This window comes from Balaenoptera borealis (assembly GCF_965194805.1).
Source record: "Balaenoptera borealis genome assembly, chromosome: 1".
Classification (NCBI taxonomy): domain Eukaryota; kingdom Metazoa; phylum Chordata; class Mammalia; order Artiodactyla; family Balaenopteridae; genus Balaenoptera; species Balaenoptera borealis.
The window spans coordinates 61617000-61633076 of NC_138860.1; the positions used below are offsets into that span (position 1 = coordinate 61617000).

Sequence of the window (16077 nt, forward strand, 5' to 3'; positions counted from 1 at the left end):
TTCTATCCCCTCACTTTCAGTCTGTATGTGTCCCTAGGTCTGAAGTGGGTCTCTTGTAGACAGCATATATGTGGGTCTTGTTTTTGTATCCATTCAGTGATCCTGTGTCTTTTGGTTGGAGCATTTAATCCATTCATATTTAAGGTAATTATTGATATGTATATGCCTATTACCATTTTCTTAATTGTTATGGGATTGTTTTTGTAGGTCCTTTTCTTCTCCTTGTTTCCCACTTAGAGAAGTTCCTTTAGCATTTGTTGTAGAGCTGGTTTGGTGGTGCTGAATTCTCTTAGCTTTTGTTGCCTTTAAAGCTTTTGACTTCTCCATTGAATCTGAATGTGATCCTTGCCGAGTAGAGTTATCTTGGTTGTAGGTTCTTCCCTTTCATCACTTTAAATGTATTGTGCCACTCCCTTCTGGCTTGTAGAGTTTCTGCTGAAAAATCAGCTATTAACCTTATGGGAGTTCCCTTCTATGTTATTTGTCATTTTTCCCTTGTTGCTTTTAATAATTTTTCTTTGTCTTTAGTTTTTGTCAATTTGATTACTATGTATCTTTGCATGTTTCTGCTTGGGTTTATCCTGCCTGGGACTCTCTGAGCTACCTGGACTTGGGTGGCTATTTCCTTTCTCCTGTTAGGGAAGTTTTTGACTATAATATCTTCAAATATTTTCTCAGGTCCTTTCTCTCTTTCTTCTCTTTCTGGGACCCCTATAATGCAAATGTTGGTGTGTTTAATGTTGTCCCAGAGGTCTCTTAGTCTGTCTTCATTTCTTTTCATTCTTTTTTCTTTATTCTGTTCTATGGCAGTGAATTCCACCATTCTGTCTTCCAGGTCACTTATAAGTTCTTCTGCCTCAGTTATTCTGCTATTGATTCATTATAGTGTATTTTTCATTTCAGTTATTGTATTGTTCATCTCTGTTTGTTTGTTCTTTAATTCTTTCTAGGTGTTTTTTCTTTAATCCTTCTAGATCTTTTTAAAATATTTCTTGTATCTTCTTGATCTTTTCCTCCATTCTTTTTCCAAGGTCCTGGATCATCTTGACTATCATTATTCTGATTTTTTTTCCTGGAAGGTTGCTTGTCTCCACTTCATTTAGTTGTTTTTCTGGGGTTTTATCTTGTTCCTTCATCTGGTACATAGTCCTCTGCCTTTTCATTTTGTTTATCTTTCTGTGAATGTGGTTTTCCTTCCACAGTCTGCAGGAATGTAATTCTCCTTGCTTCTGCTGGCTGCCCTCTGGTGGATGAGGCTATCTAAGAGGCTTGTGCCTCATTTACTTCTTATGCATGTGACTCATGATACTATGACACAGATCAGAGAATTGAGGTGCAGAAATTGTGACTTGTTCAAAGTACTGAACTCAATTCCAACAGGTCTATCTGCTTCTCAATCCCATGTTCTTTGCAGAGAACTGAGCTCTCTGAGTGTTGATATGGAAATAAGCCCTGGATAGATGAATTATTAGGAAACAATACAGTAGGCATCTAGTAGTGAAAACAGAGAAGAAAGTGGTTATTTTTGCTGAAGGGGAGATGTTGCAGGTGAAATTGCCCCCACTGATTGCAGGACCATGGCAACCATGATATAAGGTGGCCAGTGAAAGCCAGCATGAATCAAAACAAATGTGTTTGCTGACCAGCCCTGAGCTTGGACAGTGAGCTGGAAACTCAGTTCTAAGAGAATAATTTGGAAAATACTTAGGGACTTTCCTCTTCTAATTTAAGTCACAGATATCTCTGGAACTGTGTTCCCCATGTTGTGATACATACTTGAACTGTTTGATATATAGATCTCCAAAATCCCCCACAAGAGGACAGACATGAACATACTGCATTCTTTCTCATACCCCCAGAGTTCAGGGTCTCTCTGCAGAGAAGGGCACTTTGGTGACTACAGAGTCGTTTAGTCTCACTTGACCACTTTCCCCAGCTCTTTGCAGGAGAAGCCAGGGTGACTGTTCCCTTGAGGTTGCTTTCCTTTATGCATAAGTGCAATTGGGTTTTACTTTTTGCATTTTTGCAAAAATAATTCAAGCAGGTTCTGATACAGCACCTATTGGGGATGCCAGGCCACTGGCAAATTAGCCTAACCCAAAGTTTTCTCATTTCTTGTAGCTTACCTAGGAAAGCATTTATTATGCAAGAGGATTGATCACAAACAGATTCTGTTTATTTAAGACATTTCTCAATGATTTGCCTGTCAGAAAGGGGTATCCTCTTTTTGGCTGGATGCAGAATGTAGGCCAGCTTCAACACATCAAGTCTATAAATGTTGAATTTCTCCTCCATGCCCACTGCTGAACTAGATCATAAAGGTGTATATGACTTCCATGTACCAATGACCCCTCAAAGAGTTCACTCTTTTGATCAACATCATGAAACAAGATGCTATACAGTATTTTGTTTTTAATCAAATGCTAAATATGTGGTGCTAACAAGTAATAGAACATTAGAATATGATATTTTAAATAAGGTGCTAATTGGGAAGTGGAGAAAATAGGAGCAAAACAGAATTAGAGATTGGACTGACCAGAAGAAGCTTCTCTGAAATGTTGTTTGAGCATGGGCTGAGCTCTAAAAAATGGGATGGAAAACATTGTTTACTCTTGTCTTTAAAAATGCTCAAGTATGGCTTCCTCAGGTACCCCTTTCTGGTTTGTTAACTTGTAAATGCTGAGTTTTCTTCCAGTTTTTATGGTAGAAGTCTGTAGTGTGTGCCTCTCTGGCATCCCACAAAGTGGGATAAGGTTGAGGATGTGACACTAGCTGACTTTGGGCCATGAGACATGGCCCCATTTGTTCATGTGCACTCCAGTGGGGTGCATGGCCTGAAAGTGGAGCCTCTAGGATGATCCCAAATAATCCAGCTGTCCTACCTACCAGCAGGTCAGAAATGTAACAAATAGATGCTGGTGCTATGAAGTCTGATTTTATGTTCAAGTCTCAGTAATCAATAATAAAGGTGAAGTTTGTTAAAATCTTATACTGAGTCACTTTCTGCTAAAGAATAGAGTCAAAACCCTTTAACTATTAAAAACTGCATAATTTCTTAAGCAAAACTCTGACAAAAAGTAAAATTGTCCTCTTTATCTAACTAAATTCTATCTCTACTCCCCTTTTTAAAATGAATGTGATAACATATATCTGAGTAAGCTCTGTGATATGTCCTATTCTCACAGCGAAGGAGAATGCCATCTATCAGCTGCAGTTCAGTTTGTGGTAATGTATTGGAGAGCAATCATTTATTGATTCTAGTTGGATCTACTGATAATTTCAGAGCTTTAATAACCTTAGACGAGAAAATCCTATATCAGTCTTAAAAATCCCTTCCATTTGCATGGGCTCTCTTCAGTTCATAATTAATTTCTTTCCATCTCCTTCAACCTTATCTCATACAAGAAGTTGTACAAGTGGTCCTATGTTATCAAGTTCTCACTTAGCTTTGGAACAACTTTCTGTCTCTCTCGTCTTGCCTGCATAGGGCATACAAAGTAGTGTAAAGCGAGGAATTGTACCCCAATAGTCACTCATCCAAAAGTGATAGGAGGAACACATACACACACATACGTACTTCTTTGTAAAGGGGTATGTAAGGCTCCTGATAGAAGAGCTTCAATAATAGACTCACTTCAGTAAATTGAATAAAGACACCTTTCTGACTGACCTTTCCCTTCATCTTGCCAAGCTAAAGGCTTGTTTGATTGTTGTAATTGGTCTAGGAATGTATGGTAATGCTCAGTATGAAGTGTGCTTTGCCAAAAAGCTTCCTGAAGCGACCTGGTAATTCACAAGGAATCTGGAACCACACTGAACTCTCCCCCTCTCTCCCTCTGGAAGCTCATGGCCATAGCTTATGAAACCCTGATCTTCTGCTTCCTTGTAGTCTCTTAATTTCCTGACAAGTCCCTATGCCCTTGTCCCAATACCTAGTTCTGAAAGTTTAAATTCTTTTTTTCCTCTGAGGAGCCATTACTAGGGCTTTCATTTATTAGAATATTTTGTGTGTGCATGATGTCATCATGAACTAAATGGAGACACGTCTATCTGGTTCTAAAATTCAGAATCCTGGAATGTATTGAAACAGCAGCCCCCTCTATGAATGGTGTTTGGGAGGTTCACTTTCCTCCCAAAGGGGAGGAAAGGGGCCTTTCTCCCTCTGTATTTTCAGTTTCATAAAGTAGGGATAATTTCTATCAATATCCAAACTCCTTCCCAGCCCCTTTAATCCAGGATTCTGTAAGATAGTCTAAACTTTATCTCATGATTTTATAAGAAAAACAAAACAAAACAACAACAAACCCCAGAAATCAAGCAAAAACAAAAACTTGCCTGGGATCAAGATGGAAATACACAAATAAGCATGCATAATACTTTCTCCAGGGCATTCTAGAAATTCACTGAACAGCAGTCCCCCACAGAGAAACCTTCCAGTTGAACAGCAGGACCTTTGGTCTGGTCACCTCCAAAAATGAAGCAATAGGGAATGCTTGTTGAAGAAAGCGTTGGATGACTTTTGTCCCCCTTTGAAGCTTAAAACGTCATGATTTTTTTTAAATGCAAGCCTCTTTCCCAATTATTCCAAATGTATTTAACTATCCAGATCATCTGAAGGTAGATCAGTAAAGACTTAAAAAATAAAAGTCTAGCCTAATTATTTCCAATAGTTTTGGCAATTGGATTTAGCCTAATGCAGTACTACCTTATGTAGATTTTGCCTCAGCAGGTATTAAAATGTTTGGCAATTAACTTTTATACATTGTATCTAAAGAATGCTCTAAAAGTTCTGGAAAATACTTTGTGCTTCCTGATGCAAGAAAAACGCCTCCTACTCCATCTCTTTTAATCCTAATTTGCATTATCAACATTCTCAACAAATCCCTCTTTCTTTGGGTAAACTTGAATCTAGCACTTGTTAGACTCCTCAGGGATCATAAACCAATGGAATCCAAATGACAACCTATTAGGTCCACTTATGAGTCATTTAACATTTTCATTAGAAAGAGAAAGCCCTTGTTCTGGGTCTCTTTAGAAGCACAAAATAGACTTCTGCATTAGCCTTATTTCCTTTCATGAACATTAAGCAGAAATACATGTAACCCACTCCAGGTTGGGTCTGGCATCCTAATAGAGCATAATTATGTCTTGAGAAGAGAAAAATCAGAGAACAAGGACAACTGCATAATGTGGGAAAAGGAATGGTTATGAACAAAGACAGTGAATTTTTAGGGCTCTGGCTAACCCAGGTTACCTTGAGCTAACCATTGATCTTGCTGCATCTAAGCATTGATATTCTCTTGGGAGACCTTCCAGTTTATAAATCAATCTTTTTAAGATTTCATGACAATCTTGCGGTATTATGACTACACAGAGAGAGATCTTTCTATCATCAACAGACAATGACCTGTGACCCCAAATCACATTAAATTACTAACACTCACTATTTGTTTCCCAAGCAGCCTTGGGGGTGCAGATGAAGACTTTGGGGAACGTATCATAATGAAAGGACTATTTTGGTCCTGAAGAGCCCCAGTGGTGAAGCCTTATAAGAACCAGGAAATTCTAGATTTATTCCAGGGTGGACCACAACGAACCTATTCAGAGAGAGGCCCAGGATTGACTTAATCTTGGAGAAAGAAGGAAAGGAGAAGGAGGAAGAAGAAACAAAATTTCTCCTAATAATTCAACTCCTACCACGTGTCACACATATTTGTATTAGTGCCAATGACAAACCTATAAGGTAGCTTTCATTCTTCTATAGACCAGGAAACTGAGATTAAATGACTCTCCCAAGGCTATTTATTTATTCAGCAAATACTTACTAGGTACCAGGAACTGTTTTAGGTGCCAAACAATGGCAGACTAGGTAAAGACTACCCTTGTACAGCTTACCTTTTACTTTAATATTTTTCAAATACTTTTTTTTTTCACACACACACACTGTATTTTATTTTTACAAGAGATAAATAGACTGACACCAAGCATTGTACATGGATGACCACAACAAAAGCAACAATGATTGCAATTACCAAACATGAAGCACACTCATACTATGTCATAATATTGACATTCAGTCCAGTAATCCTCCACTGTAACAGCTCCTTTACTTTGCAGTGAAAATTGATTTCTATATTCTTTGCGTCTGAGTCCTTGTGGGATTTTTTTTTTTTAATTCAGACAGAAAGTCACAAAAATTATACTCATCCTCATCAGTTCACTCAGTCCCATGTAATTAATTTTTTTTTCATCTTGATCTTTTGTTAGCACTTTTATGAGTTCATCAGTTTTTCATTAGAGTTCTGAAAATGCTTATTCATTCAGTTCAGCAGTACAGTCAGTTACCAGAAACCTGTACTTGTCAGAGTCTTTTCCATGAATTTCTTGAAGATGAAAGCCTTTTATAGGAACATATTGGCAAAAGCATCAGAGTACACCCAGAACTGTCTGTAAATGACAAAAGACTTAAAAATGACCACAGTTAAAGATTTGATGAAAGTTCATAATAATGCAGTTGACAAGAAAATTAGTTATTTTTGAGATACACATTTTAAAGTAATAACTAGGATTATTACTTATAACATTATACCAGAACATATAAGATTTTTAGAAATTTCATGTAATGTCTGAAACATTTATATTAACATATTTCCATACATATTTCCATACAAATACAAATATAAGATTTTTAGAAATTTCATGTAATGTCTGAAACATTTATATTAACATATTTCCATACAAATAACCCAATGAAAGTTTAGTATTAGTTGTTTTGTTTGTTTTTTTATACTGCAGGTTCTTATTAGGCATCAATTTTATACACATCAGTGTATACATGTCAATCCCAATCGCCCAATTCAGCACACCACCATCCCCACCCCACCGCAGTTTTCCCCCCTTGGTGTCCATATGTCCATTCTCTACATCTGTGTCTCAACTTCTGCCCTGCAAACCGGCTCATCTGTACCGTTTTTCTAGGTTCCACATACATGCATTAATATACGATATTTGTTTTTCTCTTTCTGACTTACTTCACTCTGTATGACAGTCTCTAGATCCATCCACTTCTCAACAAATGACTCAATTTCGTTCCTTTTTATGGCTGAGTAATATTCCATTGTATATATGTACCACTACTTCTTTATCCATTCGTCTGTTGATGGGCATTTAGGTTGCTTCCATGACCTGGCTATTGTAAATAGTGCTGCAATGAACATTCGGGTGCATGTGTCTTTTTGAATTACGGTTTTCTCTGGGTATATGCCCAGTAGTGGGATTGCTGGGTCATATGGTAATTCTATTTTTAGTTTTTTAAGGAAACTCCATGTTGTTCTCCATAGTGGCTGTATCAATTTACATTCCCACCAACAGTGCAAGAGGGTTCCCTTTTCTCCACACCCTCTCCAGCATTTGTTGTTTGTAGATTTTCTGATGATGCCCATTCTAACAGGAGTGAGGTGATACCTCATTGTAGTTTTGATTTGCATTTCTCTAATAATTAGTGATGTTGAACATCTTTTCATGTGCTTCATGGCCGTCTGTATGTCTTCTTTGGAGAAATGTCTATTTAGGTCTTCTGCCCATTTTTGGATTGGGGTGTTTGTTTCTTTGATATTGAGCTGAATGAGCTGTTTATATATTTTGGAGATTAATCCTTTGTCCGTTGATTCGTTTGCAAATATTTTCTCCCATTCTGAGGGTTGTCTTTTCGTCTTGTTTATGGTTTCCTTTGCTGTGCAAAAGCTTTGAAGTTTCATTAGGTCCCACTTGTTTATTTTTGTTTTTATTTCCATTACTCTAGGAGGTGGATCAAAAAAGATCTTGCTGTGATTTATGTCAAAGAGTGTTCTTCCTATGTTTTCCTCTAAGAGTTTTATAGTGTCCAGTCTTATATTTAGGTCTCTAATCCATTTTGAGTTTATTTTTGTGTATGGTGTTAGGGAGTATTCTAATTTCATTGTTTTACATGTAGCTGTCCAGTTTTCCCAACATCACTTATTGAAGAGACTGTCTTTTCTCCATTGTATATCTTTGCCTCCTTTGTCATAGATTAGTTGACCATAGGTGCGTGGGTTAATCTCTGGGCTTTCTATCTTGTTCCATTGATCTATGTTTCTGTTTTTGTGCCAGTACCATATTGTCTTGATTACTGTAGCTTTGTGGTATAGTCTGAAGTCAGGGAGTCTGATTCCTCCAGCTCCATTTTTTTGCCTCAAGACTGCTTTGGCTATTCGGGGTCTTTTGTGTCTCCATACAAATTTTAAGATGATTTGTTCTAGCTCTGTAAAAAATGCCATTGGTAATTTGATAGGGATTGCATTGAATCTGTAGATTGCTTTGGGTAGTATACTCATTTTCACAATGTTGATTCTTCCAATCCAAGAACATGGTATATCTCTCCATCTGTTGGTATCATCTTTAATTTCTTTCATCAGTGTCTTATAGTTTTCTGCATACAGGTCTTTTGTCTCCCTAGGTAGGTTTATTCCTAGGTATTTTATTCTTTTTGTTGCAATGGTAAATGGGAGTGTTTCCATAATTTCTCTTTCAGATTTTTCATCATTAGTGTATAGGAATGCAAGAGATTTCTGTGCATTAATCAAATACCTTTTTGATCATGACTCACAGTAAAAAAATGCATATTAAACTATTACACAATGCAAACGTCATATAAATACAAACATGCGTACATACTTGAAACAAAGTTTTTACACACACACCCAAGAACTTATGTTTAGTGTGTACAATGCAGTCTCTGATATTTTCTATTCTATTTCTTCTTTTTCTAAAGTTTATCTGGTACTAACCAATTAAATTGATTTCACGATCTGCTACTAAGTCACAATCCACAGTTTGAAAACATGGTTCTAGTGGACTTGAATGGAATGGACTATTATTGATATTAATCAATATTTCCTCAAGGCCTGAGGAGTTATCTACATCTTTTTTAAACTAAGTGTATAGTTTAATGGCAAGAAGGAATATGAGAAGTGCAAGGAAGCTGTCCATCATTTTGCAGCCTGGAATGGCTTGGTGGAGGCCATCCAGCTCTGATTTGGGTCTCCCATAATGTTCAAACTCCATCTCTCCTTTATAGTATGTCTCTTGTTTGCTCCTGTTTGCCCCCAGCAATAATAGTTTTATCTTTTTCCTCTAACCTTTTGTTCTTCCCACATAGGCTGACAACAGAATATCCAGGCCACTATGGTGAGGAAATGGACATGATTTCCTACAATTATGATCACTATATGCGAGGAGCAACAACCACTTTCTCTTCAGTGGAAAGGTGAGCCTTCACCATGGGCTAGGGTTAGCGAGGTCAGGGATTAGCTCCACATAAGGATCACGCCTGCAGGAACCTTGATCTGGGGTTTTCCCTATTTTAGTTTCCTACTTGGTCTAAGATTAACTGAGAGATTGATGGGACAGTGGAAAGAAATGGGAATTGAACCCATTTCATGCAGCAGCTCGCCTTTGCAGATGAGGTTGTGTTCCAGCTTGCTCAGAGCAGGAAATTCCCAACTTGGTATTCCATGATGTTCTAAGCTCTTCCCTTTACTCAATTTCAAAGAGCACTTTTCCTTACCAAACATTAGGAAGAGAGCACAAAAATGATTGAAAGAGTACCCACTGTCAAGATGAACCCTCTCCAACGCCATTTCTCCCTATGGTCCCCACTTTGGGTTGTGGGAAGGGAGAGAGAAGAGAAGAAGAGGGGGCTGGAGGGGAGAAACACACAGAACTTACCAACCATGTTTAGAAATAAAAAAGGAGAATTTAAATAATGGAAAAGAAAACGGCACTAATTTTTTAAATCTGTTTGCTCTCATAATCAGCTCCCAATCTTATCACAAATATTGACTACATCAAAACAAAACAATAAGAAGAAAATAAAAATTCTTCTCCCTACTGATAAAGAGATATGAATAAATTCAGGTGTTAAAAGGTTGATCTGTCTACTTTTAGTCAGGTGATCATCACTTTACACAGCAAATGAATTCCTGAAAAGTTAGCAATAAATATTTTTCAAATAGGACAAAACCTAACTCATTAACTCATTAAATAATAGATTGACAAATTTGAGTGTGACTTATCTTTTGTGTATATTTATGCTTTTGAGTGCAATGATATCACACCTAACTGAAGTTAAGTTACTTAATATGACCCTTAATTTAAAAAACAAGAATAAAACAGAAAAAAAACCATGAAGTAGCTCTGAAATGACACAATACGTGTTGCCAGTTCCATGAACAAAAACCCTTACATTTACTCATAGGAGAAATTCTTAGTTCTCACACATTAATTATTTGTATTTTAGATACGTTTTTATCTAGCTTAGTTACTATTTTCTAGAAGGGGCAAATTAAAAAATAAAGAGGGAAGATACTACTTAGAATGAGACTCACTTCACCAGTGAGAAGAAATAGCTGAATGATGTGACACACACAAAAACATACTTAAGAAAAAGAAAGAAAGAAAAGAAAAGACCTAAGAACTCAAAGACTATGGAAACCCGGTGACATTTAGCAGGAGTGTGTATCCCCAGCGGTCAACACTGGATAACATTATATCAGAGTGCTCAATATTCCTAATGATGTCTCCAAGTCATCATGAAAATTAATTCTGCATCTCCTGCTTAAGAAGGCAGCAAGGAATACAGTAAAAAAAGCATGCCATCCAAAATTTCCACCAAATAAATACATTTTGGCAGTTAAAATGCCCAACTGCTTGGCTTGGAAATTTTCAGTTATGTGGTTTAACTCAAAATCTTGGAAAACTGAGATACTATGTCATGCATTTGTTTAAAATGAATATACCCATGCAATTCTGCTGCTGTCACTAACAATCAGTGGCTTAAAGGTCCACAACTTGGATTTCTTCCACTCTGCTAAAAGACGCTGAGGCCACTACCTTGGAGAGATATTGTCAGTGCACAGGACTCACTGAGCAGGAGCTTTTCCTCTACATGCAAATCATAGTGGTTTCCTCCTGGAATGGAGTTGCTCATCTGGGGCACTACTGACAACTGGGGCCAGATACTTCTTTGTTGCAGGAGCCTTTCCTGTGCAGTCTAGATGTTCAGCAGCATCCTGGCCCCTACACACTAGCTGGCAGTAGCAACCCCCGCCCATAGTTGTGACAACAACGAACCCTGGAGAGCAAAACTGCCCCTGCTTGAGCACCACTGTCCAGGAAAGAAATCAGCGACTAAGCCTGATTTGAGTACCTTGATTCTTTTACAACCACGTAGTCTACATTTTGCTTAGCATCAATTAAAAGCCTCGTAAAAGGGTAGTGTGAATGCCTGGCTGAAGATCTTATTTACCTGTGTCTGTCGGCACAGAGATAAATAAGACTTGTCTACAGTAATAAAATTCATTTGATAAATACGCATGCCACCAATTTTCTAACCTCCATCTAAAACAAGCCATGTCCTCTGTTGACAACTGCAGGAATAAATACTAATAAATAGTTAGTTATCCAGGCTCTTAAAGATTTGTACTGGAGGACCCTATGCCCAATAACTCTAAACAAACAACCTGGAGCAGCAGACTCAAATTATAAAGGCTGCCTTAGGCTGTTTGAGCAGCATGTACCATAGCTGCTGTTACCTCCCAGAACTGAGAGTGTTCAGTCCCACCTTCCAGATGGATGAAGATCTTATCACTGTTGGTGTTTAAGAGAAATTGATCTGGGAAGAGGCCTTTCAGATTGAAAAGGAAGAAGTATATTCTAAGGTTGAATGACCTCACTGTGCTTGGGAAGCATTTGTGTGATCGTATACGGAATGACTCTTTCTTTTTGCCCTTCATCAAGACTTTGCAAAGGATGTGACAGCCCATGTCCTCGATGGGGTTATGGGTATCAAGTTATGGAGGCATTCTGATATAAGATAAAGAGGAAGATTTGAGTTCAACAAACTTGGAACCTGAAATTGTCACCTAATTATGTTAATGAAGGTCACTTATTTCTCTGAGTCTGCTTCTCCACCTTAACAATGACTTATCACGAGGATTGAATGAAAAAATATGTAAAGCATCTAGTGCAATGCTGGATATATTGGAGGACTCAGCAAATAGTAGTTACAATTGTCATTACCATCACCGTTATCATTGTTAAACAGTATCAGACCAGAAAAGTGCTGTGCAGAGTAGGATCTCAATAAAGTTTTGTTAAGTGGGTAAACAAAGAACTTAGGCTAGCCCTTAGCAAAGGACATTCCTTGAAATGTATCCACACCATGTTTTTTCAAAATTGAGCAATTCTATGCCCTCTCATACCCATGCCTGACCATTTAAACAAATACTCAATTCAATTTCTGTTATACAAGAATGGCAGGCATTTTCTTTTTCACTTTATGGTTTTTAGAGTTGTTTCCCCTCCCTTCATTTCCCTATGATAGTGTCTTCTGAAGGGGAACACACAGGGTATAGCATGGAGCCTAACACATGATAGGTATTTAGGAAAAGAAAGAATGAGCCAATGGATGGCCTAGGTAAGAGAAGATTCTTTACCATGAAGTGGAGACAATGTTGAATGAGTGCTTTTATTACAAGTTGTTAACCTATATGTCCAAGAGGTCCCTTGGAGACAGAGCAGTGGTGAACTGATCACTGGTGATAAACAGGACCTCAACATGCCAGTGACCTAGTTAGTCCCCTCCTAGGTGCAACTTGAACTAGGTGAGGAGGTGTCCAGGACTCCTGACCTCATAGAAGATTACTTGTATGTTTTCTAGAGACTTCATAGATGTGTCTTCTGAGAGGAAAGTGAAATTAGTTGGCCTTAAATTCTCCAAAGGTTTTTCATTGCTTTTCTCTTAGCAGTGATTTTTCCTAAGGTGCCTTTTCTCACTGACGTTAACTCTCTGACTCTCTCCCCACAGGGATCGCCAGTGGAAGTTCATAATGTGCCGGATGACTGACTACAACTGTGAATTCGCAAATGTTTAGATTTGCAACCTACCAATCTGGGTGAAGGGAAGGGGGCCAGGAGACCTGAGGATGTCCACTTATGTTAACATCAGTTGGGACTCCTAAGTGGTTTCTACTGCTCTCTTTTCTTCTCCCTGAGCTGGTTGGTAGTTGCTATGCCAGCTTTCTGGGCCCTTCTGACTAGTATCACACTTATAATAAAATCCACAGTTTCTCACTTTCGACATGTTCCATAGCAACTATTTTATATGAGTGACAATGGCTCTGTTGCACACCATATATTCTGTGTGCATGCTCACAGCCTGAAAAAAAGCCTGGCTGCTGGAGCACCTGTCACAGCCTTGCTGCTGCTTTTACTACCCAATAAGCTGCCTGTTGCTGAGCAGTGTCTGTGAGCAGGTTCAGTAGTGGAGTGAAGGGGTAGAAACTGAGGAAGGGGAAGGAAGGTCTGCAGCTATGACTGTTTGAAGGAAACTTAGGGTCGTCACCTAGAACAGACCTTCTGCCTTCAGGGGACGTGCTTCCACTCTCCCCCACCACATGAGCCATGCTTGCCTAGAAGTTCAGCTGCAGAGCTCTGTGCTCCAGGAGGGAGGAGACTGGGAGGTGAAATGAGGAGGTGGAAAAGTTTGGGGGCTGAAAGACTGAGGATTAGAAGAATTTCCTAAATTGGAAGAAGACTACTAGCATACCCAGTAATGAAAACGAGCATAGGAACCAGAGGAACCTGTGGGAATCAGTCTCAAGTAAGATAGAAACAAGAAAGAAGAGAGAGGTCAGAGAATGGGACTCAGCTTAGGAACCTGGGGGGAAGGGGAGTGTGGTCAGGTTGCTTTGGAAAACTGAAAAAGGGGCTTAACTCACTGGCACCTGGAAAGGCTGGCATATGCCCTGTAGCTGTGAGAGCTACTGGAAAACTCACTTGGATTGGTCTCAATATTCTGGATGGGAAAGGCTGTCCTGGGGCGTCTACTTCTCTTCTATGTGTCGTTTAGGAGTGTCTTTTGCAGAGGTGGCATTATCTTTCCTCCTTCTGTGATGTCTCCGTCCCCAGCCCTTTGCACTCTCTTCATCATAAAAGGAATAAAAATATTAACATTTACAATGCTGCAAATGTTAAGGGTCAGTTTTCTCTCTCTTCACCTCCCCTTTCTGATTATTCATCTATCCATTCAGAAAATACAGCTTAGCATTGTGACTTGTGCCAAGTACCATGCATGGCACCAGGAATACAGTAATGATAATGACAGAATATGGTTAAGAAATCCAATAAATACAACATAAAGTGCTAAGTGCTTCCATTAAGGATTGGACAAAGGGTGGAATCACATTTCTTTGCCTTCAAATCCAGCCTGATTTGTCCTCAACGTCCTCCAAACCTCCTCACGCCAATGATTTTTAACCACAGGGAGCCCCTATTTCCTTTATCCATACAGTTGGCCTTTTCTTTTCAGATCTATGCTGCCCTTCCCTTCTCTTCTCTCTCAGGGGACCCAGGAGAGCAGGCAGCCAAGCAAAAGCACAGAGGTCATCCACCTTGTTATGCAAGCCATCTAGGTGGCCAAGATAGTGAATCTCAGCCAGTGATGCTGCATTTCCCACAGTGAGATCCTGGTATTAGGAAGAGGAAGGCAGAGCTAAGGATGTCCTCCTTTGTCTTAATGCTGAGGCCCTTTTTCATATTATGGTTTTGCTTTATTTCTTCCATTTCATTGTTTCCACCTCTGTGGCAACTTTACAGCAAGCTTCACAGTGTTGTTTCACAATGGGCATCATTAATATTTTAGCAGTTGCAGCTCTGGGTCAGGACGGCAGCCAGGAAATGGATTTAGTTGGGTGTGTGGAACACAGCTGGAAGGGAGGCAAGCGACACAGACTGGCTGACTTAGCAGCTATGATGAAAACCAAAGGTGTGTAGGGGGGGTTGCACCTCACCAGGGCTGAGGTTGGAGAGATGCAGCTGGGAGAAGCAGTCCAGGAGACTGCCAGACAGCACAAGTCGAGGAAAAAATAATAATAAAGCAATCCAATAAGTGTCTGTGCCAAGTAGAATAAATGGAGAGAAAAACTATGAGAGAAGCTGTTTTAGCATATAGGCCAAGGACAGTAACACTAAAGACATTATCAACTTGGTTCAAACCTGAATAATTTATACTTTCTATTGTGTCAGTCAGTAAGAACTGGGTGCCAGACTGGGGCTAAATCCCAGATCTTTTGACTGCAAGTTCTCTCTCTGTGCTCTCATTACTCCAATCTTTCTACTTACTTGTCCACAACCTTGGATGAGCTACCTCTCCACTCTAGGAGGACATTTATCTAGGTAATCATTGTGTTTTCTTGCAATCCTAGAATTCCATGAATGCTATCATCTGCCCCAAAGTGTTTACAAAGGGCTTTGCTAAGGCATTTTCTTCCAGAGAAGAAGCCTGGGATGAGAGTTGAAAACCTAGGTCCTACCCCTGGCTCTGACAGAAAGCGGCTGTGTAATGCTAGACAAACCCCCAGGCCCACCCTTTCTTCATCTGCCTGGTACGAACAGGAATCCCTTTTCCAATAACTTCACAAGACGGTGATCACATAAAATGGGAAGAAAAGAGACATGATTCTGGCCTCACAGGGCCTACAGTCTGGTAGGGAGAGATGAGAAAACAGACAATGGAGACACAAGTGCAGGAAAGTTTCCTGAGGAAGCCAAGCCTATGGTTAGCCCTGAAGGACCAGGAGAACTTGTGAGGTGAGTGGGAAAATTGTGGGCTCTGGAGTCCAACTGTCTGGGCACAAATCCTGGTTCCATCCCTTATCAACTGCATGACCTTGACTCAGTCACCTACCTTCCCTGAGACTCTATTTCCTTACCAGTAAAGACAATAATAGTACCCACCTCATGGGGTTGTTGTAAGGATTAAATGTGATCTCATAGTGTCTTATACATAATAAGTACCCAATAAATGTAGTAAGAGGAATGGAATATTATTAGTATATATTAGAAAAAATGTTCTTCAGGTAAGCTGGATATTAGTAGAGATACAGAATAGGAAAATTCATAAAAGAGGTGGGACTTAAGTTTTGCTCTCATTCATTTATTTATTTGTTTATTCATATTCAGTCACTGAATCAATAAATTATTAAGTTCTTATTATAT

General features: G+C 39.1%; 1 protein-coding gene and 2 long non-coding RNA genes across 3 annotated transcripts in view; 1 reads left to right on the forward strand and 2 right to left on the reverse strand.

Annotated features, from left to right (window-relative positions):
- Positions 1-9167, reverse strand: part of LOC309605229 — a 214495-nt gene extending 205328 nt beyond the window's left edge. Inside the window, exon 1 of the long non-coding RNA XR_014231302.1 lies at positions 5922-9167. This is a non-coding gene — a long non-coding RNA (uncharacterized lncRNA). The remainder of the gene's footprint in view (positions 1-5921) is intronic.
- Positions 1-14040, forward strand: part of DPT (dermatopontin) — a 45007-nt gene extending 30967 nt beyond the window's left edge. The window contains exons 3-4 of the mRNA XM_082402092.1: positions 9179-9286; positions 12887-14040. Coding sequence (XP_082258218.1) covers positions 9179-9286; positions 12887-12953 — 175 coding nt within the window. The 3' untranslated portion in view covers positions 12954-14040. The remainder of the gene's footprint in view (positions 1-9178; positions 9287-12886) is intronic.
- Positions 1-16077, reverse strand: part of LOC309636198 — a 937790-nt gene that overhangs the window by 836175 nt on the left and 85538 nt on the right. The window lies entirely within an intron of this gene.